At 39.4% G+C, this 23149-nt stretch overlaps 3 protein-coding genes across 6 annotated transcripts; 1 reads left to right on the top strand and 2 right to left on the bottom strand.

Moving 5' to 3' along the window:
- Window positions 1–240: 240 nt before the first annotated feature.
- On the top strand, window positions 241–3366 carry zp2l2 (zona pellucida glycoprotein 2, like 2). The gene is made up of 9 exons (XM_017481302.3): window positions 241–712; window positions 1175–1362; window positions 1682–1779; window positions 1865–2019; window positions 2315–2504; window positions 2631–2778; window positions 2856–2931; window positions 3016–3135; window positions 3210–3366. The coding sequence occupies exons 1-9, from the start codon at window positions 328–330 to the stop codon at window positions 3338–3340; spliced, it is 1491 nt and encodes a 496-aa protein (XP_017336791.1). The 5' UTR covers window positions 241–327; the 3' UTR covers window positions 3341–3366.
- tmem237b (transmembrane protein 237b) lies at window positions 2848–9723 on the bottom strand. 2 transcript variants are annotated; one of them, XM_017481305.3, is made up of 15 exons: window positions 9535–9723; window positions 9341–9391; window positions 7458–7472; window positions 7251–7282; window positions 7116–7129; window positions 6822–6902; window positions 5852–5980; window positions 5657–5753; window positions 5391–5551; window positions 5058–5184; window positions 4712–4903; window positions 4519–4592; window positions 4355–4442; window positions 3818–3939; window positions 2848–3733 (listed from the first exon to the last, which is right to left on the bottom strand). In XM_017481305.3, the coding sequence occupies exons 1-15, from the start codon at window positions 9559–9561 to the stop codon at window positions 3669–3671; spliced, it is 1275 nt and encodes a 424-aa protein (XP_017336794.1). In that variant the 5' UTR covers window positions 9562–9723; the 3' UTR covers window positions 2848–3668. The 2 variants fall into 2 exon arrangements, with proteins under 2 accessions (XP_017336794.1, XP_017336795.1); XM_017481306.3 differs by lacking the exon at window positions 7458–7472 and having other exon boundaries at window positions 9535–9722.
- A 725-nt stretch (window positions 9724–10448) lies between these two features.
- On the bottom strand, window positions 10449–23064 carry mpp4b (MAGUK p55 scaffold protein 4b). 3 transcript variants are annotated; one of them, XM_047159057.2, is made up of 22 exons: window positions 21383–23064; window positions 20519–20616; window positions 20179–20300; window positions 19037–19114; window positions 18831–18914; window positions 18172–18303; window positions 16582–16663; window positions 15839–15924; window positions 15677–15748; window positions 15344–15540; window positions 15171–15220; window positions 14152–14169; window positions 14013–14054; window positions 13910–13930; window positions 13787–13801; window positions 13650–13691; window positions 13015–13188; window positions 12214–12294; window positions 12029–12122; window positions 11569–11677; window positions 11129–11260; window positions 10449–10986 (listed from the first exon to the last, which is right to left on the bottom strand). In XM_047159057.2, the coding sequence occupies exons 2-22, from the start codon at window positions 20574–20576 to the stop codon at window positions 10795–10797; spliced, it is 1881 nt and encodes a 626-aa protein (XP_047015013.1). In that variant the 5' UTR covers window positions 20577–20616; window positions 21383–23064; the 3' UTR covers window positions 10449–10794. The 3 variants fall into 3 exon arrangements, 1 of the variants encoding a protein (XP_047015013.1); XR_008397305.1 differs by lacking the exons at window positions 10449–10986; window positions 11129–11260; window positions 11569–11677; ... (9 more) ...; window positions 15344–15540; window positions 15677–15748 and adding an exon at window positions 16943–18005 and having other exon boundaries at window positions 20519–20647; XR_001814052.3 differs by lacking the exons at window positions 10449–10986; window positions 11129–11260; window positions 11569–11677; ... (9 more) ...; window positions 15344–15540; window positions 15677–15748 and adding an exon at window positions 16943–18005.
- Between the last annotated feature and the right edge of the window lie 85 nt (window positions 23065–23149).

Here is a 23149-nt window from a genome sequence, read left to right as displayed (position 1 = left end):
GCAGGGTTGCCAGGCCCTCAATGAAATCCGTTTCCATTAAAAAAAAATCTTATTTTTTAATCTATATGGATTTACCATACCTAATTTTGACAGATAAACTGTTTTGCCTGTTAAATTCACTATATTTTAGTCATAACCACTGCCCATTTACATCGTAAACATACATTTATGTTTACATTAAAAAGAAACCAGCTTGTGGCTTGAAAATCGTTAACATCTCATGTGTGCAAAACAGCTAATCCCCAACCCACAGTGATGACCTGGCAACCCGAAAGCCTCTTAAATAGTTCTCAGGTGGCGTTAGAAAGTTTATTTGTTTAGGTAAAGATGGTGGGTAAGGTGTTGCCTGAGCTGGCATTAGTTTTCCTTATCCTATATGCCAGTTTTCGTAGTGCCCAAATGACAAAAGTCCCATCACAGCACGTTCCATCTTTCCAGTCATCTGTGGATCAGAGCCAGTTAACACAATCAGGAGTCACTCAGCAAGAAGGAACCCTGCTTCAGGAATCTCTCCCAAAGACTAATCAATCATGGCAGCAGATCCAAAAGGTCTCTGAAGCTTCACAGCTCTGTGAGGTGGATGAATCTTCTCGGGTGGGTTGTGGTGAACCTGGCATCAATCCTGCTGAGTGTGAAGCACTGGAATGTTGTTATGATAACAGACGGTACATTCAAGCTTACGATGGCCCCATGTGCTATTATGGAAATGCAGGTGAGGAATGGAAACTAAATTGCTTTTTTTTTGGTCATTATCAGTTGTTCCATTTAAACCAATGGGACATGGCAGGTTGCTCATGCAAGAGCACACAACACATTTTGTAGCATTCATTCATCTTGAGTAAATGATTTATATTGGTTGGGGTTGCAAAATATAATTTCCTTATTTTGGGAAATAGAAGTAATTAAGCTCAATAGAAAATCAGTATCAACATATTTTGGCATCAGTGAATCTGTAAAACTTGAATGACATACAAATGTATACAAAGGCTGAGGTTGGTGTTGGTTGAGTCTGTGAAATCACAATAAATCCAATCACATTGGCTCAAAATTCATACAGATGTCTCAAGATCAGTTTGATATTTATCGCTTGACCCAATTATATCTAGGCATTGTGAACTCCAAAAATGCCAAGATTGCACTGACCACCAGTTGCTCTTGTACTTTGCTGTTTCAGTCACTGTGCAATGCACCATGGATGGGCAGTTTGTATTGGTCATATCCAGAGACGTCACAATACCAAGCATCAGTCTGGACAGCATCTGTATCCTGGAGGCTACTGGCAGCCCCTGTACAGCTGTTGATGGCAATGATGACTTTGCCATCTACCAGTTCCCAGTCACAGCCTGTGGTGCTAAAACAAAGGTCTGTTGGTTGTCTCTCTATTAGAAATGTTCATATATATATATATATATATATATATATATATATATATATATATATATATATATATATATATATATATATATATATATATAAAATTATTATTATATAATTTTTTATTTTTTTACACACACACACCTTCAGGTTATCCAAAGTACTCTCATTGCAAGATAAGCTTAAGTGTGAACCTGAGTTCGTAGATCAAAGGTTCTTAACTTCTTGGTTCTCCTCCTATCAGTACCTTCATACTTCCATGCTATGCCTTGTCCTGTCTTAGTCCTTTCAAATGTATTTCCTTCAGGTGGAAGGTGATTACATTGTTTATGAGAACATTATGGTATCATCTTATGAAGTGGGGTTTGGTCCTCATGGTGCAATCACAAGAGACAGCTCTTTTGAGTAAGTGGTAGCCATTATGTACTGACCCTAAAATGGCTTCGCAACTTGGTTAAATCTAAACTCTAGATGGTTGCTCTTCTTTCAGGCTAACATTCCAGTGCAGATTTTTGGCCACAACAGTGGAGGATTTGGTGGTAGATGTGAACACACTTCCTCCTGTTCCTGTGGTTCAGCAAGGTGCCCTCAGAGTGGAGCTCAGGCTCGCTAATGGGGTGTGTACGACTAAAGGCTGTTCTGATGGTAAGTACCATGGACTGCTTAACATTTTTACTTTGGAAGTGTTGCCCTGATGGATGCCACAAAGTGGGTAAACTGGGGATGATTGTCTGGGTTGGGGTGGGATAAGGGATCTGGCAGGGCCGAACAATAACCATGGGAGTGGGCAATTTGTATTTTCATGCAGTTGGGAGCAGATGGTGAGATGTGAAACTAGTGGAATATAAGAATGGATGAGGTTAAATCTAGTCTGAACAGGTCAATGAACTGTATGGTAGTTTGGGGGGGAAGGGCCTAATTTATTGTAGTGTCATTCCAGCTGAGGTGTATAGGTCACACTACACTGAGGCTGACTACCCTGTGACAAAGGTATTGCAGGATCCAGTGTATGTGGAGGTACGTGTACTGGACAGGGCAGATCCAAATATCGCCCTTGTGCTGAACCACTGCTGGGCAACTAGTTCCCCAGATTCCTCAAGCAAACCTCAGTGGGACCTGCTGGTTGATGGGTAAGCATTTTGCCTTGGTAATGTTGGTCAACAAGCCAACATCCCCCTTACTTGATTACAAGCTGAAAATGATTCCTTTGGACCATCTGATTTGAATGAAACTTTTTACTGTTGTGCCTTTACAAGGTGTCCTTATGAAGACGATCGCTACCTGACAACACTGGTCCCTGTCGGCCCGTCTTATGGTCTGCAGTATCCAACTCACTACAGGCGCTTTGTTGTAAAGATGTTTACCTTTGTTGACAAGGACTTACTAATGCCTAAAAAGGAACAGGTATGCCTCTTAATTCTGGGGTGGGTGTGTGTGTATATAAATATAATGTGTATATCTATCCCCCCCCACCCCTTCAGCTCTACATCCACTGTAGTACAGCTGTGTGCCAGCTCTCAGCCACAGAGTCCTGTGAACCAAGCTGTCATAGGACAAGTAAGTTAGTCTTGGACTAAGGAAAAGCTCATACTACTCCTTATCCCCCTTTGCCTTATGTCTATCAAATTCTTGATCCAACAGAAAGATCAGTTTCAGCTGTGCAGAATTCTGGGAAGAAAGTCCTAGTCTCTAGTGGTATGGTCCTTGTTATTGCCGACTTGCCAGTTTCAGCTAAGAGCCAAGCAGATGGTCTTCAGGAAGGTAAGACCTTGGTTGAAAAGCTCTTCAATCTATAGGAACTAAAACTGTCTTGATATTTCCCCCCATATGTTTAGTGCCTCAGGGTATTTGCTATGGACTGTATGGTGTAGCTGCTCTCGTGGCGATGAGTGTCTGTGTGCTCCTGGTGGCTGTTCTGAGACAAAGGCCAAGATGGTGTCCTTGCCTTCAGATTACAAGGCTGTAGTGAATAAAGTGACTTTCTTTAACAAACTACCTTGGTATGATTTTTAATAAAAGTAACTACAACCAATTGGGTTTTGTTGCTTAAGACACCCACCTCTGCTTGCAATACTTAACCCTTTAAATCCTGGTGGTTATGGAGAGCAACCCCAAGTTCTCAGTTCAAACACTATCTACAGATTAAAAGGTTTAGCATCCTACCACTCTGCCTTCAGAACCCCAATTTAAGTTGAAATGCAAACAAATGTATTTGTTCTTCATAAAACTTTATTTACAAATGTATGTGGTGTAGAAGGAGTATAAATATGAAACCTTTCAGCCAGTGCTGCTTCTCAGGCACTGATGCTTCCTTTCTCCTCCACACTGGGATATTCTATCTTCATTGCCATCAAGGACTCTGCACAAATAAAACACCAGGCATTTTAACACCTGAGACAATGATGCAGCTAAAATGCTCAGTTTTGACACACTGAGAACTTGCCTTCTGTGTAATCCACATCTGGGGAGGTGGACACTAGGACCCAGGCCAAGCCCACCAACAGAGTGACCACCAGCTGCACTATGATCCAAGGATACAGCACACTGTGCTCTGAGCCAGGCAGCCTGGCAGAGAAATGTGACATGGTTTGATGGTTAAGAAGGACAGGAAAGCATCAATATAAAACAAATACACATTTGAGACCTAGACACTGATTAAGCAGCATAGCTTCCTTACTGGTCCTCCCTCTGTGCACTGTAAATTAAACTGCATCTATGAACCCAACATCCAGCTATAATGGTATTGTTTCCCACCAACACCACCTAAGGGTTGTGAGTTAATGTTGGCGCTTTTAAAAACACTTATGCAACTGTCAATCATTCCAGATCTATATGCTGCTCAACTCCTCTGCCCTTTTGGCCTATAATGAGTGATAACTCATACTCTGTTGTTAAAATGTGGAACTCCTACACAAAATTCGTGGATGTGACTTGTCTGCCTTCAGTCAGTGGGTCATTGTGTATTACGTAGGAGACTCACCATAGTGAGGCGTTCACACTGCGGTAGAGATTAATACGATCACTAGTCATCTGCTGGCTTAGAGACAGGACCAGAGCTGAGAAATACACTGGGGGGGGGTACACACAGAAGAATCAGAACAGCACATCTCAAATACTTCTGAATTAGTTCGAAAACAAACTCACAGAAGGAAGCGAGGGCCACAGGATCGAGAGTGAGGAAACTCCTGATGGCGGTTGGTGCTCTGGCAAGATTCACTCTTAAACATTAACAAAAGAGGAACAGAAGTCATTTTTATTTCCATATAAACATATTTAATGTGTTTCAGGGTGGAGTTTTCTTTTAAACAGTAAAAATAAATCACCCCCAGTGTCCTACCTGTCGAAGGCTGAAACAGTGCTAAGGGCCAGGAGGAAGTAAAAGAGGCACTGTGCAGGGTAGGCCAGACTGTAGTACTGCTGCAGTAAGTTTGGCAATGCGCTCATCTGATCTCCAGCCAATATGTAGAGCACAATAATATTCCAAACAGCATAACCAGCTAGAAAGCCATGAGAGAACAAGCCGATCACCCTACAGGAAAGAAATGCGGGTATTATTGAGTGATATTGAAGGAGTAGTTCATTTTTAAAAAATATTTAAGACTGGTTCAGTTACAGCTGCATAATGTGTAAAAGTTTAAGAAGGTGAATATTTATGCAAGGCACTGTACATCACAAAAACCCACCTGAAGCCATGGTGCACTCTCATGGACACGTCTCTGGTGGTCCACGTGGACTGGTTGTCCATGAAATTGTGCTCCATCTGATTGCTGGTCCTACGCCGAACTGTACGCTCAGCAGGCTGAAAACGGCCTGACCCCACACACACACTTATTATAGATTAGATAAACTGCATACAGTGACTTGCATAAGTATTCAACTCCTTTGAAATTTTCTAGATTGTCCATTTAATTAAAATTATTGTGTTGAATCTAAACAAAATAGCCCATAAAACAAAATAAGTCTTGTCCCAGACCACCGGCCATGGAACTACATGGTCAGTGAAAGTGTGAACGTACGTTCCCTCTCGATGAACACCTTGGCCACAGGTTGACTTTGACCCTGAGGAGCAGAGAACAATGCATGCTGGGGGATCGGAGGTTGGGTGCCTGTGATGATGTCATCATCTTCGATGCCCAGGTCATTATTCTGCTCCGTTTCTGTCACTTTAGGCTTCATCCTGTAAAGACAAAGACAGAAAAACAAGTGAATGAAGGATTTGAATGGAAAGTACACTGTATTAGTAAATAATAACAACATGAAGCATCTTTTATTGATGTCTCACTTCTTCTTCTTCTTCGGTTTCCGTGTCGTTTCCTCGTCCGAGTTCTGATCCGCCATGTCGCTGTTCAGCACCAGGTTGGCCTGATCGCCGTCTTGATCTGACCAATCACAGCATCACCAAATGGATCAATCAAATGAAAACTGCACTTCACCTAATATACGATTATGTTATGCTATTTTGTGCTTTGAGTCACACCGACTGTCCCAGCTTTCTTCTGCTTTTTCTTTGTCTGTGGCAGGTTTTCAGGAGGTTCGGGCGTTAAACGCTTTTGGCTCGCCGATTGTCTCGGACTGGCCAGGCCTCCCATCTCGATCCCGCCATCTCCTAAAGTGAAAGAACCATTACATTACATACAGGCTGTATGCTCCTTCAACAGGAAATTCACATCTTATCATCTTAAAGGGGCAGTTTGTAAAGTTTAAAAACGCTTTTAGACCTGAATCAACTCAAAAATATCATTTCAAAAATACTAGTATTGTTATACTGCTAGCATTTTCATTTCTGGCTTCTGTTTATATTTTTTCTGGCCCAGAAATTATCTCTGCCTTGCGCAGCTTATCAGCTTTGCATCTTTTTCCTTAAAAAGGAAACCGACAGAGCATAACTAGTTTCAGGAGTAGGTCAGTTAAGGGAAAAACGGAAGCTCGTCAGTGTTCTCATTGCAACAACTTCACAAAAATGTTTTGTTTAAAAATCACAAACTGCCCCTTTAAGATATTCTTTAAGAGAACCAGTATCTTGAGTTGAATCAAATCATCTAACTCTCTGCTTTTCTATGACTATTATTTGAGTACTCCACAATAACATTTGGTTTGGCTTCCTTCATATAGCTTAAAATACAGTGTCTCTCAACACGCCTCATTGACTCTAAGAGCTATGACCTTGTGGTGGTTAAACGTTTTCCATTGTAAATTCTGACAGAAAATTCTGAAAGGCTATAATAATTTTCAGGGGGGATATTTGCTGTAGGTATCACCAGGGAATAAAAATAATAATAATAATTTTTTTTTTAAAAAGGTACTTATAAGAGGTTGAAGAATTCCTCCTAATTGTGCACTGCATGCTGGGTAAGGTGCTGCTGATGCAATAATAATGTGAATTCTTTGTTTAATCCTTGGTTTATCCTCCTTTTAAGAATTACTTAAGCTGGAGCTGAGGATCTCACCTTTAGGAACCTCGGCCGCCTCCGTGCTCTCCTCCGGCTTGGCCTTCTTCTTCTTTTTCTTTTTTGGAACAGGCATCTCGTCTGGGCAGACGAACAGCAAAGATGAATAAACCTCAGGATTTTGATTATAGATGATATTTCTGAAGCTGGAAATGAATTCCAACATTGACGAAAATTTCAACCAACAGTAAATCCCACCACACCTTCGTTGATTATTTTCTTAAAACAGCAACCCCCCCCCAAGTGTTTTATTCATGAACCGGTTTCGTTAATCAATGAAGATGTCGTACTAACCTGCCGTATCTTGGCTTATTTTAGTGAAGGGCGAAGTAAAGGTAGAGGAGAGAAACAAATAGATCAGGGGAAAATGACCCAGCTGACACACTGTGCATAAAAAACATTGGACTATATACTAACTCTGGTGCTTACCTTGGCAAAGACGGCAATGCACGTGGACCCCGCTAATAAATAATAAAAAAAAAGTTACATTTATTTACTTTGATTATATATTCACAGAACACACAGGTATAAAATGGGCAAGCAGATGCATTTAGAGATCACAACACACGCTCTTTATCCATTCTAGCTTTCTTTTCTGTCTCCTACACAAGCATGTGATGTCTTCAGAAAACTCACCGGTCGTGTCTTCGCCTACACAAACACACACATACACACACGGAGGTGTGTGCACGGATTAGTGCTGAGCTAAATCTGAGGCCAGGATTATCACTACTTACTCAAGTGTTGACATTAATGAGCTTTACTTCACTTTTTTTTTTTTTTTTTAAATAAAATACTATTGGACTGGACATACACAGTTTACGGAGACATTCGGAATTTGTTTTCTGAGACTCCTAAGCTCAGTCTTGACCCAGAGCAAGATCTTTAAGCAAGATAAAGAGTGTGTGAGGAAATGGTGTTTAGTCTGATGATAGGATGCCCCTAAGCTCTGGAATTAATTTCCCCATCACATCCGCAACTGTGAATCCATTGCAAGATTCAAAAGTTCTTTAAAGACTCATCTCTTCAGGCTTGCATATTCTCTGTGACATGGTTACATAATAGACAATTATAATATACATAAAACACTAAAGCACATAATATTGTATAGTGTATATATATGCATATATATAATTGTGTGTGTATATATATATATATATATATATATATATATATATATATATATATATTATTGTGTTTTAGTGTTTTGTTAATTGTATTTGCAAAGTGACCTTGGGTGTCGTGAAAGGCGCTTTAAAAAAAAAAAAAAATTATTATGATATCACGATCATGATATAATTACACAATACACTTTCTTGAGTATGGTCTACATGGTCAGGTGTCGGTGCTTTTACAAATTCTTTGTTCATTGTAACACAAATGATTGGACATTCTAACTATATATCCCCATCCATCCATTTTCCATACCGCTTATCCTACACAAGGTAGTGGAAAGCCTGGAGCCTTTCCCAGGGAACTCAGGGCAGAAAGCAGGGGACACCCTTGACGGGGTGCCAACCATCGCAGGGCACAATCGCTTACATATTCAAGAAGGTCTTTGGACTGGGGGCGGAAACCGGAGTACCCGGAGGACATCACCGAAGCACAGGGAGAACGTGCAAACTCTGCGCACACAGGACGGTGGTGGAATTCGAACCCCCAACCCTGGTGTGATATGATATTTTCACTATATCACCCACCCCTAGTGTATAGATTTCAAATCCAGACAAATTTTCTGAATCTACTCAAAGATCAAGAAGGTCATGAAGACTATGCATTTTTTTCTGTCTGGTGTCTTGAGAACAAACAAATAATAGAAACTATCACATAAATTCTAATGGTTTCCACTACAAATACAGTTACAAACCATCCGTTGTTAACCATTAAAACCATTACTAAAGTGTTTCCATTTGTAATATGCAGTAGAACGTATTAAGGATGTAGGGCCTAAAAGGTATCCAGTAGAAATAACGTCACCAACTGAAGGTGACAAATTACCACTAGAGCCCCATTAGAGTATCCATTAAAAACAATACAATTCCCATTAAAAACATTACAAATTCTATGAGTTGCTACTGTTTTTTCAGCCGGGCTTTTTTTTAAATAAAATAAAAAAAAGAATGTTGTATTAGGGTTAGTCAAAGCAAATATGTAGCACTTAGCTACATATTTGATTAAATACATTTAAAACGTTTTTTAAGAAACTGACAAGAAGCCATTCTTATGGTTGATGAAAGATGAAAGAGTCGATTCATATTGGTGAGCCGAACCTAGTGCACTGACTCACTGAAAAGAACTCAGGAGTCGATTCAGACAACTCCTGCTTTGATTCCTGAACAAGCCTGGGTTATTCAATTTCAGGTGTAGGTTTACTCAAGAGTAGGCTTTTAAAAACCTCTTATAAATCATCGCAAACCAGCACCAGCAATTTCTGGCCACAGCGTAAACACGGTCAATCTGGCAACCGGTTTCCATAGTAATGCGGCATATAGAAGCAGTCCTTAGCATGCAAAACTTACTTTCTGCACGTGTGAAATTGGCGGGAGGTCTCTTCTTCTGGTGCTGTAAACCTGCGTTACATAAAATTCATGAATATATATATATTATCTTTTTTAAAAAATACTGTGATTAACGTGCTTACATCAAGCTAGCTAGCAAGCTAACTCCTGTTAACCAACCAACATGCTAACAACATCTCTATCTCAACACTTACCTTTTCATCGTCGGTGTCCATTGTCATTTTTATTTAAAATAAAAAAACACCCTTGTCAACTCATAAATCCCAGCTTTTAATATATTGTGAATTTTAATTAAAACGAGAGACAAAAAAATTAAAACGCTCAGATTTCTCTGTTTTCAGCCTTTACACGGCTAAATCTCAAATACACCCGTATAGGGTATATCGTGCACTAGATATGACGTAGACATCCGTTAATTCATGCCCTATGTAGTGCACTTCTGATCCTGTAGGGCGTCGTTTGGAAAGAAGCCGTTGTTTGTTGCCGTTGGATGCAGAACGTTCACTTCCGTCTTCTGTTGTTAAATCTGGGTTATGAAGTTCATAAACTTTATTTTGGAGATAAAATGTATATGTATACATTTTCTAAATATATATTTTTACATACATACACACACACACACACACACACACACACACAGAGAGGCTATAATAATTTTATATCTAAAATTGTGCCAATATATTCATTTTTTTCATTAGAAAACTAACATTTTATTTTTAAACGCATGACTTGGAGCGAAATATTCCAAAAAGCAGCCAATAAATGTTAAAAAGAATCTCAGGGGTATTCCTCAAGAAATCGGTTGAAAAAATGCCAAGAATACATTTCTGGAAATTCTAGGCAAAAAGGGTGTCTACTTTGAAGATGCTAAAATATTAAATTATTTTGATTTATTTATTTTACTCAAAAATTATTTTCCATTTGTATTACTCCCGAGTTTGGATGACTTTATTATTATTCTAAAATGTGGAAATAAATAAATAAAGAATGAGTGTGTCTAAACTTTTGACTGGTTTTGTTTGTGTGTGTGTGTGTGTGTGTGTGTGTGTGTGTGTGTGTGTGTGTACTTTGTGTATATTTTTTATAAAATGACAAAAATCCAGCAATATACAGTGTTTGAATATGGGGCATAATTTATGCTAAAAATGTAAGAAACAAAAAAAGTGCAAGTAACGTCATATCCTGAGTTAAAATAACCACATAGAATACAGTATAATATATTTTTAAGTGAATTTCATGAAAAAAAAAAAAGATCATATCAGTACAGTATCTATTCACACAATGTAAATTGACATGTCCCAGCTCCACGCCTCAAGGGCTTCATCGCACAGCGTTTTTACTCCACTAACAAGGTTCTGATTCATCTCATGAGTGTTTTGGTGTTAGGGGTTAAATCAGTTTTCTTTAAAACCAGCAAAACCCCCTAAACTGAGCCCTAAACATCATGTTCACATTCAGATTTGCTCAGTCGGTCTGATCCATGAGGCAGGAACCCATTGCGGCTCGTCCTGAGCTCTCCTCACCGCCGTCATCAGCCGCACGCAGGCCGCCTGCAGGCCGTCGTTTACAATCACGTGATCAAAAAACTGACCGTAATGCTGCTCCATCCTGCAAGCTGCCTCCTCGATCTCATGAAAGTCCTCATTCTGCGAGAAAGAAATGAAAAAGGTACAACACAAACGACAAGAAGGCATTCTTCATACACTTAAATAATGTTATTATTTTGCTCAGGTAATCTCTAGGATATATATTGGCAATTCATTGATGTGTGTGATCACACAAACCCACCCTAAACGGTCGACTGGTGCAGTAATTAGTCACCTGGGCTTTGAGCCGTGTTCGTTTCATTTGGGCTAAAGGAGGAGGTTTTATATAGATGATGTACGCTTTCAGCTCATGAGTCCGTACTGACGCAATGGCCTGGGGAGTAAACAACAAGCACAGACCATTCTCATCATTAAATTATATATTAAAAGTATATCTTTTTCTCTCAGAAACTCAACTTTTGACTATTTCCTGTTTCATCGGAGTTCATACAGTGTACTGTATGTGGTTACACACATCTGCCATCCATTACCCTTGGAGAACACCCAAGACTGAGTCAGGTAATGGATTTTAAAAACTACATTTAAGCACAATTGGAGCCAGAACAAAAGATTGAAACTGCTGAAATTTTGCGAGGAAGAAGTTAATAAGACCCTACTATCGAAAACAAGTTTCCTGCTCACATATGGATCAATATCAATGGTGCAGATCTTTCCAGCAGCCAGAACGTCCTTAATTGCGTCCACGCTAGTGCCGTAGAGGTGACCCCTGAACTCTCCGTATTCCACAAACCTGAGGAAACAAAAACCTCACTGCGACAGCTGCATATAATTTTTACAGTATCAGTAAGATCAGATCAGTAAATACAGTTCCTGTAATTAGGTATGACTAAATATGACAAAATCCTTTCAGAGAACAAGAAAGACATCATGTGGGTATAGAAATGATTAGGGAATTAATTAATACCCCCCCCCCCCCCCCCCCATTAATACCTCATCGGGTACTATCTGACCACTGCTGTGATAATGAAGGCCATAAGAATCTGTGAAACCTAATGCACTACATATCTTATTCAATAAATTGTGCTAAGGGCGCACAAACTTTTGTACTCAGCTACAAAGACCCTTTAAAGTGTGAAATCACCTGTTGTTGTACACCATGCTCTCGAACTGATCCCTAGTGATGTAGTGATACTCCCGTCCAGGTTCCTCGTACCATTTCCGTGGCCTCGTCGTGTCTGTAAACGGAAAAATACAGCACACGTGGCGTAGAACAAAGAGAGAGATCATGTTTTCCGATCAAACGTGTGAGAGCGAGTGCGTACTGACGTGGTGTGGCTCCCTGGAAGGTCCTCGGGTTGATCTCGATCAGTTTCCTGCGTAACTCGTTCACACCGACTCCAGACGGACCTGAGAGAACCGTGCATATATATTGGAAATAAGAAGGCAAACAACGTTCACGCATACAAAATCAGCAGAGTTCCAATGTGTAGTTAGTATAATTTAATACAGTTATACAAATGAGTTGTTCGGCAATAAGGTGATAAGGTTTGTGTGTTCTGAGATGCTTTTCTGCTCACCACGGTTGTAAAGAGTGGTTATTTGAGTTATTTGAACTATAGCATGTTCAGCTTAATAACCAGATTTATTCTAACGACATATTATTATTATTATTATTATAGTAATTTATGGTCATTTACAACTTTTGAGAGCAAACATTTACATCCCCCATGATGTTGGTTTGGAACAAAGACATTTAAGGATAAATAAAGGATATACACTAAACATATATAAAATACATCCTGCCATGATCCTCTTGCAGAACAAATTGGTATGGAGAAAGTGGGAATTATTAGAATAGATGCTGAATATTTTTGAATATGAATAGGGTTTTAACTTAATTTTTTTTATAAAAAAACATTTTCACAATTAATATCTTAACATATACTATGTGACTATTTTTTTTACTTTATATATATATTGGAGATGCACTGATACTAAATTTCTCTGCCGATACGATAACCGATTATTCAGAGTGATATCGGCCGATACCGATAACCAATACCGAAAACCGATACCGATATATATATATACGCGAACAAGTACACCCCCGTGCACACCCAGACTCACCCAGCAGGGCAATGAGGCGGTGTCTGTCCTCTGGGTGGCGCTGGTACCGCACCACCTCCTCATACGGGCTGACGAGGGAGCTGGAGCTGGAGCAGCATGGGGAGCGGTTCGGGCCTAAACCTCCACCCTGAACCCTATGCCGACGACACACACGCAGACTCCTCCGGAACCCAGCTGAGACAAACAAACACACACACACACGCACAGCAGGTTGAACTAAAGGTTCCAGCACACAGACTCTCAGTATATTAAAAGCATTAACAAAGCTACAAAAATTTTAAAGAGGGAAAATAATCTATATCTTTTCACTGTTATAATACTTGTCATTTGTTTCTATCAAAATATACGTTGTGTTATATTTGTGTATAAGTTTGTACATAATTGAAATCCCCTTCAGTACACAAATATATACTTGTATAGGTACTGTATATTGTATCATACAGTTCAATAGCCATTGCATTTTAAAACATGAAAAAATGTATACTACATATTTAAGTCCAGATGTTGTACAGCAGTACTGCCATCGAGATGCAGCCTTTACACAATACTCGAGTGAAAATGGAGCTCTACCGTGGTCCTGCTACAGATATGTTGTGTTTAATACATTTTCATAAAGGATAATGGTTGACCCTTACCGAGATAGATGCCATCAACGCTAGCACTAAACTCGCTCTCATCTGAAACCAGAAACAAACCAATAAGCAGATTATGTGTGTTAGATAAACAGCACAAATAAAAACAAGATGATTAAACATAATTAAAGTGCACTTACCCTCCTTTAGTTCCTCTTCTCAGTCACCAATAAATGGAATAGATGGAAATTTAAGTCTTAAATCAAACTAAATCATTCACGTTATTTTCATTTGACTATTCTAAAACCAAAGGACTTGCCTACCAGATTCAAAAGCTTCCTCATCTAAGAAAAGAATAAATCTCATTAGTCTCATTCGTGGAATACTGAAATTGTGGCAAGATTTTTAAGATGAAGATAAAGATACCCGTTTCTAAAATAGACACATCTATTGCCATCATGTCATCCTCTGAAGAAAGGGAGACGAAACAGCATAGTTATACTGATTTATTATTTTTTTTAAAAGGTCATTTATTCATAAAATAACACTGATGACTGCTTCTTACCTTCATCCACTGTGCTCACTTCAGATTGGCACAAAAAAAAGCCCAAAGACATTTTTTTTTCACCATGAAATTATGATCAAAATAAACATTACACATGATTCAGTTTTTTGCACAATTCAAATGATTTCATCTATCAACCGTTTTCATCATTATATTATCCCAAAAACACAATTATTGGCACACCTGAAGAACACTTAAAAGACCAAAAGTAATTTGTGAGAATTTATTTGAATTTAAAGCTCTGACCGGAAGGGTGCGCAAATATCAAATCCCTGTTAGCAATTCCGATGGAGAAAATAGCTTGTTAACATAAAAGAGACGGATGCTTGTTGACCCGCACAAAGAGGAGAACAACAGTCTGTTTGGAAGGGTTGCATGAAAGATGCTTTCCACAAAATGCAGCGCCTGAAGTTTACCACGTGTCAGTGAAACTACAACTGGAATCATGTGGTGTTCATACAAGACCAGATTCAAACTTTTGGCAACATCATCAACGGTTGTGGCGAAACAGAGGGCTGCATGTGAGGAAAAGCGCCTGATTGGCACTGTAAAATATAACGAGGCGCCACTGATGTGTTTGTGGCTCTTGTAAAGATTGATGGCTATGGATTATTCTGGTAACTTCCACGATATTCCAGTATGGAAACCTGATTGCCTCTGCCAGAAGGTTACAACAACGGGATGGAAGATCACTTACATACACATTATGGCTGACGTACACACAATCAGTGTTTTGCAATGAACATGCATAGATATGTGCGAATGTAAGATTATAAAAGAGTTTAAAATGTTCGGCATGGAGAAGTGGACCAAAATGTTCTACAAGTGACTCAAACCTTGTTAGACATTACAGGAAAAAGGCTGTTATACTCTCCAGGAAAGACCTCACCAAAACATTGTAAGGGTGCCAATATATAAAACTATACGGCGTCCCTATATGCTTCAGTTCAGTTATGCAGGTGTTATTCATTTTTACTCATTTTAATTAAGGGTGCCATTAATTTTGGACTGTTACTCACAGACTTTGTTGCAGGTGTGGGGCTGCGACCACCAGAAATCTTTCAGCTTCCTTGACACCCAGAACACAAAAAAACAGATGATGTGAAATGTTAATGCTTTTATGTATTAGGTTTATATTTTAACCCACTTATACAGATCATTGAGTATAATCAAGACATCCTGAACCCCTGACCTCTTGAACATGCAGGCGGAGGGGACAAGGCCAGCGCAGGTCAAGCTACATGGCAGTTTCTTTGCCTGCCACCAGAGGGCATCTGTCTGGTCCACTATCTCCAGCAGGTTGCCCTTCCTGAAGGCCATGCCAGCATCCACACACGGGATGCCAGGGTCCTGGTGGGGGTTGTAGTCCACCATGGCTCGCACAAACAGCTACGGTCGAGACAGACATGAGTGCCAGAACAAAGAGAGGACAAAGTAGCAGTTGTTTAGAGAAGAATAAGCTGTAACCATTGATCTGATGCTAAAATAGTATAGAAACCCAGGAAGAAAGAAAGAAATAACTGACCGTGGTCTTGTTGTTGACGGGTCTGTCAGTAATCGGGACTACTTTAAACATAACGGTCCCGTGTGAGTGAGCCTGTTGGGGGAGGACACGACTCATCAGGTCACATCCAACACTTTTCACATAGGACAGAAAAAAAGTGAGAATGGAATTAAAAACCCTTACCAGTATTTTTATTATCTGCTCTGGTTCCAGTCCAAACACAGGATGTCCGTTCACCTCCACGAGTCTGTCTCCGGCATGCAAAAGACCTGCAAGTTCACATAGAAATAAGATAAGAAAATGCTCAGAACAGCTGGAGCTATCCAATCCCATGAAAATAGATGCACATGACACCATGATCAGCTACATCTGACAGGTTTTCCCCCAAACTGCCATACATATACTATCCATCCATTCATTTTCCATATCGCTTATCCTACATAGGGTCATGGGGAAACCTGGAGCCTATACCAGGGGACTCGGGGCACAAGGTGGGAGACACCCTGGCTGGGGTGCCAACCCATTGCAGGGCACAATTGCACACCCCTTCACACACTACGGACAATTTGGAAACGCCAATCAGCCTACAAGGCATGTCTTTGGACTGAGAGAGGAAACCGGAGTACCCAGAATAAACCCCCAAAGCACAGGGAGAACCCCAGAGGTGCGAGGCAAAGGTGCTAATCACCAAGCCACCAAGCCCCCACCCCCCTACATAGACTAATGCTTCAGAAACATACTGTAAATTACCTTTGACTAACACTGGTAGCAACTACCAATGCTTCCAATGTTCCCAATGTTCCCAATGTGTTCAGCATGTATTAGTGTGTTCCCTGCTCTGACACACTGGGAAACCTGTGGCCTAGAGCATAATGTCACATGTGCTACATGTGAGTATGGTCAATAAGGCATGGAAGTAATCTCACCACTGCGGTCAGCCAATCCTCCATGAATAACTCGAGCCACGTAGATCTCTCCTGTCATTTCATCTCTCCGTATAGTCGCTCCCTGAAATGAATGAATGTACTTAAAGTGGACAAAAACTTTTACTTATAAACGGTGGTCAAATGATCAATAAAGAAAAAGATGAAGGAGTGTCAGGTCAGGAAAGATGATGAAAGAGGAGAGTTGCATCCAAACTAGAGTGGGTGATGAATGATGATGTGGAAGACGTTGAAGACAATTGGATGAAATCCATGATGATGATCCATGAGATGTAAAAAATGAAAAAAAGAAGACAGATTACTCTATAAAAGTGGGATAAGTGATAAGAAAAGAGAAAACCACCTAATTTATTTCCATTCTTTTTCCTCCGAATATGGAAACACCCGATTCCACCACTCCTGTCCCTGGGGTTTTGGGAATAGCTGGACAGCTGCAGGTCATTGGACACATTGAAGTGTCTGTCATCCTGATGCCTTGGAGATGTGGATGGAGGTTTGGGTTTGCCGCTTACTTTTGGCGAAGTGGTGCTGATGGAAAGCTGAGATGCCATTGGCTGAGCTGGAACAATACTAACAGAGCTGGAGGAAGAAGAAAAGGAAGACGCAGAGGAGCAGTAGGAAGGGCAGTGAAAATGGCCATCCAGGCTGCCAGTGGGATTAGCATGCCTAGAGATGCTTTTGACATCAGCTCGCTGAATATTAACAGAAACATTAGCACATAAATCTGCATTTCCACAGCAAGGAGATGCTCTATAATCATGGGTTTTTCCATCCGTAGATTCCCCAGAAGCTGCTTGTGTTGTTAATGCTGCATTGGTAAGATTTTCCAGTGCCCGTGTCAATAAGACAAGCACCTTTGCATTTTCTTGCATATTCTCAGATATGCACTCAGTGGCTGCAGCCATCTTCTGACTAAGTAGCTGCACATCCAGACTCTCCTGCTTGGCCAGATCCACTCGAGAGTTGGTTGGTGACTGCATCATTCGATGGTGGGGAAGAGGACTTGAAGGAGCAGTGCGTACATATCGGAGAACTTTAGGGGGAAGAGGAGGAGATTGTGAGATTTGGGTCCATGGAGAAAGAATGGCATCATGTGGAGGGACAAGAAGTGTAGCGTCTCTTATATCAGAGCCAGATCCAGCATCCAAGTCTTTGGTAAAATCTTGAAATCCAGATCTATACCCCCTAGCAAGAAATACTGAGTAACTGAGGCGCCTGTCCCAGCATGCACTGGTCTGCTGGAAAGCAGGTATATCTCCAGGTGTGATATTGAATTTCTGTAAGGTCTTCGTTCTTGGGTCTTCTTCATACTTGTTAGTATGAACAGCCACTCTTTGGGCCATCTGGGTTGGGGTGAGGGTTTTGGTATCCCTTTGTTTATGGATCCCCCTACTTACACCATGTTCCTTCACAGGATACAAGAGCCAAGTTATTCATCAAAGCACAAAGGGTCAAAAAGATAACACATGGAAGACTTAAAGTCAAGCATCAACAAATTAAGCTTACCATACTTCTACACTGAAACTTGGTGGTGCAATAATCTAACAACAAGTTTCTTCAGATGATGCTCACCAGAGGTTGGTTGTTCTTGACCATGCAGACGATCCTCATGGCCTCCTCATTGTTGACCAGATCTTCAGGCAGTGGAGGCAATACAGGCTCGTAGTCCTTCAGTCCCACGACATCATGGGCTGAGAGCAGAGCCTGAAAACACATACCTCTAAATTTCTCTGCATGCAAAACATCGTATTTTCAGATAATAGCCGTGTTTCGCGGACATCAAGTGCTGGAGTAACCCTACACTTTCCATTTCTCTAACACCTGATTCAAGTCACTAGTTAAACATCAAGCCTTGAAGTAATTATTAGCAGAGGTGGGAATACTTGCTATAATTAAATACCATTTTAAAATGGATACGTATGAATTGAATTAAATTTCCATTAAAAAAATTTTTTACTCCTTACCTTGTCATTTTAGGCTTTCCACATAATCATTACACAAATTTCAAAAGTATGTGACCCAAATATGTTTTCTTTTGCCCAGCTAACAATCCAGCTTGTTTTCTGTGTATATTTTTTATTTATTACCTATATTTGAAATATATTTTAATTAAATCCATAGCAATTTGTAACCTGTGCAAACTGAACCGTGAGGTTTTATTATATACGAAAATGTCAAACTCTACCAAAGTATCTAATGATTTAATTTCACTTAGTATGAGCACTAGTTACCTGCATGTGGGGCTCCATGAGAAGGCAGTAAAGTTCTCTGGCTTCATAGGATGGATACGGCAGAGCTCTCAAATCTGACAGAATCTGAAACATGCCACAGGTACAGTAGAGTCAGGAGTAGTTATTTATTCATATTGTTCAGCTGTTTGTGAGAAAGTGAGAAGCTGAGTGAAAAGTTGATCATTAAAAACTTCAGCATTCTTAACCTCAAGCGAGAGTCCAGAGGCGTAGGAGAGATACGGGGTAGCCCAGGTCCTCAGATATTGCTGCAGACACTCGTAAACCTGCAGAGAGAGAGAGAGAGAGAGAGAGAGAGAGAGAGAGAGAGAGAGAGAGAGAGAGATTCTGATTGTTCAGAAGGTGTTCTGACAGTAATTCCAGCTACAAGGCAAATCACAGGTTTATATTAGTGCACTGATTTTGAATATATTATTGTTTCTATAATAAAAACGTTGTATGGTGGACCCATATTTGGCATTTTTGGAAGTCTCCAGTGTCAGAAAAGAAACTTCAGGGTGGTAACAGTAACTCCAGTTTGTGTCAGGCCACATCACACTGTAGGGTGTCCCAGAAGTCTCCTTACATATGCTAAACTAACACTTTTAAGCAAAATGTCTTCCGAAATATTTCATATTTAGTTTATATAATATACATATATACATATACACACACACATATCTATATATATCTCTATATCTATATCTATCTATCTATCTATCTATCTATCTATCTATATATATATATATATATATATATATATATATATATATATATATATATATATATATATATATATATTAGTGTGTATATGTATTTGTACATATGTATGTATATGCATATATATATATGTGTGTGTATATACACACATATACATATATATATATATATATATATATATATATATATATATATATACACACACATATATATATATATATATATATATATATATATATATATACATACATATATATATATATACATACATATATATATATATACACACAATTTTTTCCTGCTAGCCTTTAAGACAAAAGAAGAATGTATTGAAATCATTCTCATGGCTGGATCGGGAAGCTGTCAGAAGGTTGCGGTGGACTTTAACAGGAAACATGGCGAGCACATCACACTCAACACTGCTGCCAAACTTATTAACAAATTCAAAAAGTCTGTAAGTGCTGTTGACCAACCGAGAACTGGACGTCCACGAACATCCATTGACGAAGGCACAACCGACGTGGTGCTGGTATACATAGTCCCCTTTGTATGGAGACTTTTGGGACACACTGTGTGTTGATTATACTCCAACGACAGCAGCCCCAAGTGTTTTAATCTTTACATAACTGACCTTCAGTAAAGACTGCAGCCATGGAGTGTTCAGGAGACTGTGCAGCAGTTCAGTACCATTTATGTCCCTGCCAGTGGTGTCCTTCACTTCTTTGAGCACGTGAGACAAGATCTGCACAAGATCTGGATGTGGTTTGAGGCAGATATTTAAAGAAAATATTTCGGGTGAGACAGATCGTCATTACTTGTTATCTACATTAGTTTTGTAGCTCCAGTGCAAAATTTCAGAATCATCCACCAGACACCAAGCATATCCTGGCAAATCAACAAACTTCTTCAACAAACCATAATGAACCGCATCATATCACGTCATCATGATTCAAATGCGTCCCATCGCTTACCCTCGTCTTTTACATTGAGTAGATCCACTTTGGCTCTGTTCTCCATTGCTGGTTTCATTGTCCAGAGATCTGAAGTCTGGATGATTTCACATCCACCACTGCACACAATAATTCACGTCTTCATTAGCACTAATGATGCACAGGACAAAGTTTATTTTAATGATGTCAAAGTCATGAGACTGGTTCTCATATTAGCATCAATAAGCAAGCTGAACATTTATTATTGGAAAGATGGAACTATAATAAACTTAGGACAGGAAAACATTTATTTTATAGCAACAAACATTTTGTGTGTGTGTTTCTTTGCTTTCTTTCCTTTTGTTGATCTTCCTGAACACACCAACATTTGACTTTTAACTGTAACTTCTTGTAGATGAATTATACAAGAGAAGAATATTTAAAAATTTTTCATCCACAAGCCATGTGGGTGCAAACTTTTGGACTTAACTGAAGTTTGCTTTAAGCCCTGTGCCACTGTGCAGTACTGTTACTGCTGTAGGAACTAACTTGCTTCATAGACATTCCACAACATTAAACAATATCATAACTATAAGTGTATAAAAGTATGCAGTTCTTTAATGAATTGCTAGCAAAATGTATACGTCTGAGAATAGATTGCAGGAGTGTATGCTTTCTTGCATGCTATGGAATTTGCATTAAAAAATTGACCAAATCTGTAATTCCTGGTGCCTTTAAACTTTAAGTAGAAATAACATTCGTTTAAGTATGTCAGACTATTTATAATAAAGTTCGATCGGATTGTGGTCTGAATTAACATGCAGAATGCTTTCATCCATATGAAATGCTACATAAAGACCTTAACCCCTAAGGAGGAAGCTACTTAAGCGACAAATCATCATTTACCTTTTTCTCTCTCGATGTCCTCTTCTCGTTAGTGTCCTTTTCCAGTCAGGAGCAGAGTTCAGACCGTAACCCGACCCGAGAGTTGTGTCAGGACAGAATGTAATCCCTCTCTATCCTTAATCCCTCGCAAACAGAATGAGGAAAGCTGTGAGTGAGTGGGGGAGGGGATTAAAGCTGCTGTAAATTATTTTTTTAATGAATACAATGGCTAAACTGTCTTTACATCCTGATAGCTATTACTAAGATTTAAAAAAAAAAAAAAAAAATTAAGAAAAAATGTCATCGTGTACATCCCTGACTCTATAATCAGCAAAAAATAAAATAAAATAATTCACCATGGCCCAGCTGTATTGACCAGTCAGGATGCTTTTTTTTTTTTTTTGTATTCAGTTGCAGTATATTCTAGCTTTCTACAGAGGGTCTTCTTGGAACCCCGTCTGTTGTCTATAATCAGGGAAGCCCTCCATTATAGGGGTCTACACAGAACCTTTAACTGTCCTCCCAAAAGGACAATATGTTACCACCTCGAATGTATGTTTTAATAACAGCAAATGCCAAACATTAATACATTAGTATACATCTCATACTACAGCAATTTACCAACAATTATAATAATTATAAAGTTTAATCTACATTAAATGGAAAATCCTTACATGTTCTTCAGTTGTCTGTTTGGGGAAAACTTTAAAGGTTTAATATGGAACTCTTCGACTGAGTGTTTCTTGCGGTGAAAGGATTCCAAGTAGAAAACAAAGACCCCATTACAGCAGGGGTCTTCAATCTTATCCAGGAAGGGCTGGTGTGGCTGCATTAAACCTGATTTCACTTGTTTAATCGGTTCATCTTAATCTCCCATCAACTATCAAGTATGCCTCCAATTTGGATGTAATGAAATCCGACCCTATGTGGATAAGATTGAAGACCCCTGCATTAAAGTGTCCCTGAACTCAAAATGGCTGTTTCACAGCTTCACACAATAGTATCTGGAAATTTTCTGGTAAAGTGTCTTGTTTCAAATTTTTAGTCCTTCAATTTTGTGTAAACTATCAAATATTTGCAATGATTCATAACTAGACAAAACTTCATGATGATCGTCCAATAAAGTGCTCTCTACAATCGTATACGAGACTCCCAGAGGTGGGACGTTCTCTACAGTAGTAGGTCATTAGCAGTAAAGATGGTTTGTCTGAGCGTTTTTTGGATGTAATAGTCTACTTTCCAGCCATCACTTAGTTGACGAAAAAATGGTTGATGTTCATTTGTAAGTAAAAGGCTCTTGTTAAATTCTTCTTACTATTCTGCATATTCAGCTAGCTCACTAAGCTACTGTCAGGTTTGTTTAGATTGAGCAGCAGTGTGAGTGCATATCCCAAAAGTCAAAAATAAAGCACTCCAGCACGCCGTCACTTTGACTTGCTGCTTCAGAAGGAAATACGTCGACATATGGAATCAAATCACAGCTAAAACGCTATTTCATGGCGACCTCAAATTATACATAGTACTCTTTAAGGATGCTCCGAGGATCCCCTACAACAAACGGTTTCCCTTTCAGAAATGTTTTTAAAACTAATAAAACAAAAGGTAGAACTATTAACCAACCAAAGAACCCTGAAGGAACCATTTTTTTCCTAAGAAAGCAGATTCTAGTCCCCTGGATTATGAGGTTTATTTGCATACTGATATCAGTACGACGCTAATAATGATCAATAATCCAATAACAATGCACACATGACACGGTGCAACCCAAAAAATTGACAGAAACACGGA

Source organism: Ictalurus punctatus, chromosome 12, assembly GCF_001660625.3.
Source record: "Ictalurus punctatus breed USDA103 chromosome 12, Coco_2.0, whole genome shotgun sequence".
Classification (NCBI taxonomy): domain Eukaryota; kingdom Metazoa; phylum Chordata; class Actinopteri; order Siluriformes; family Ictaluridae; genus Ictalurus; species Ictalurus punctatus.
This window is presented reverse-complemented; position numbering and strand designations above follow the sequence as displayed.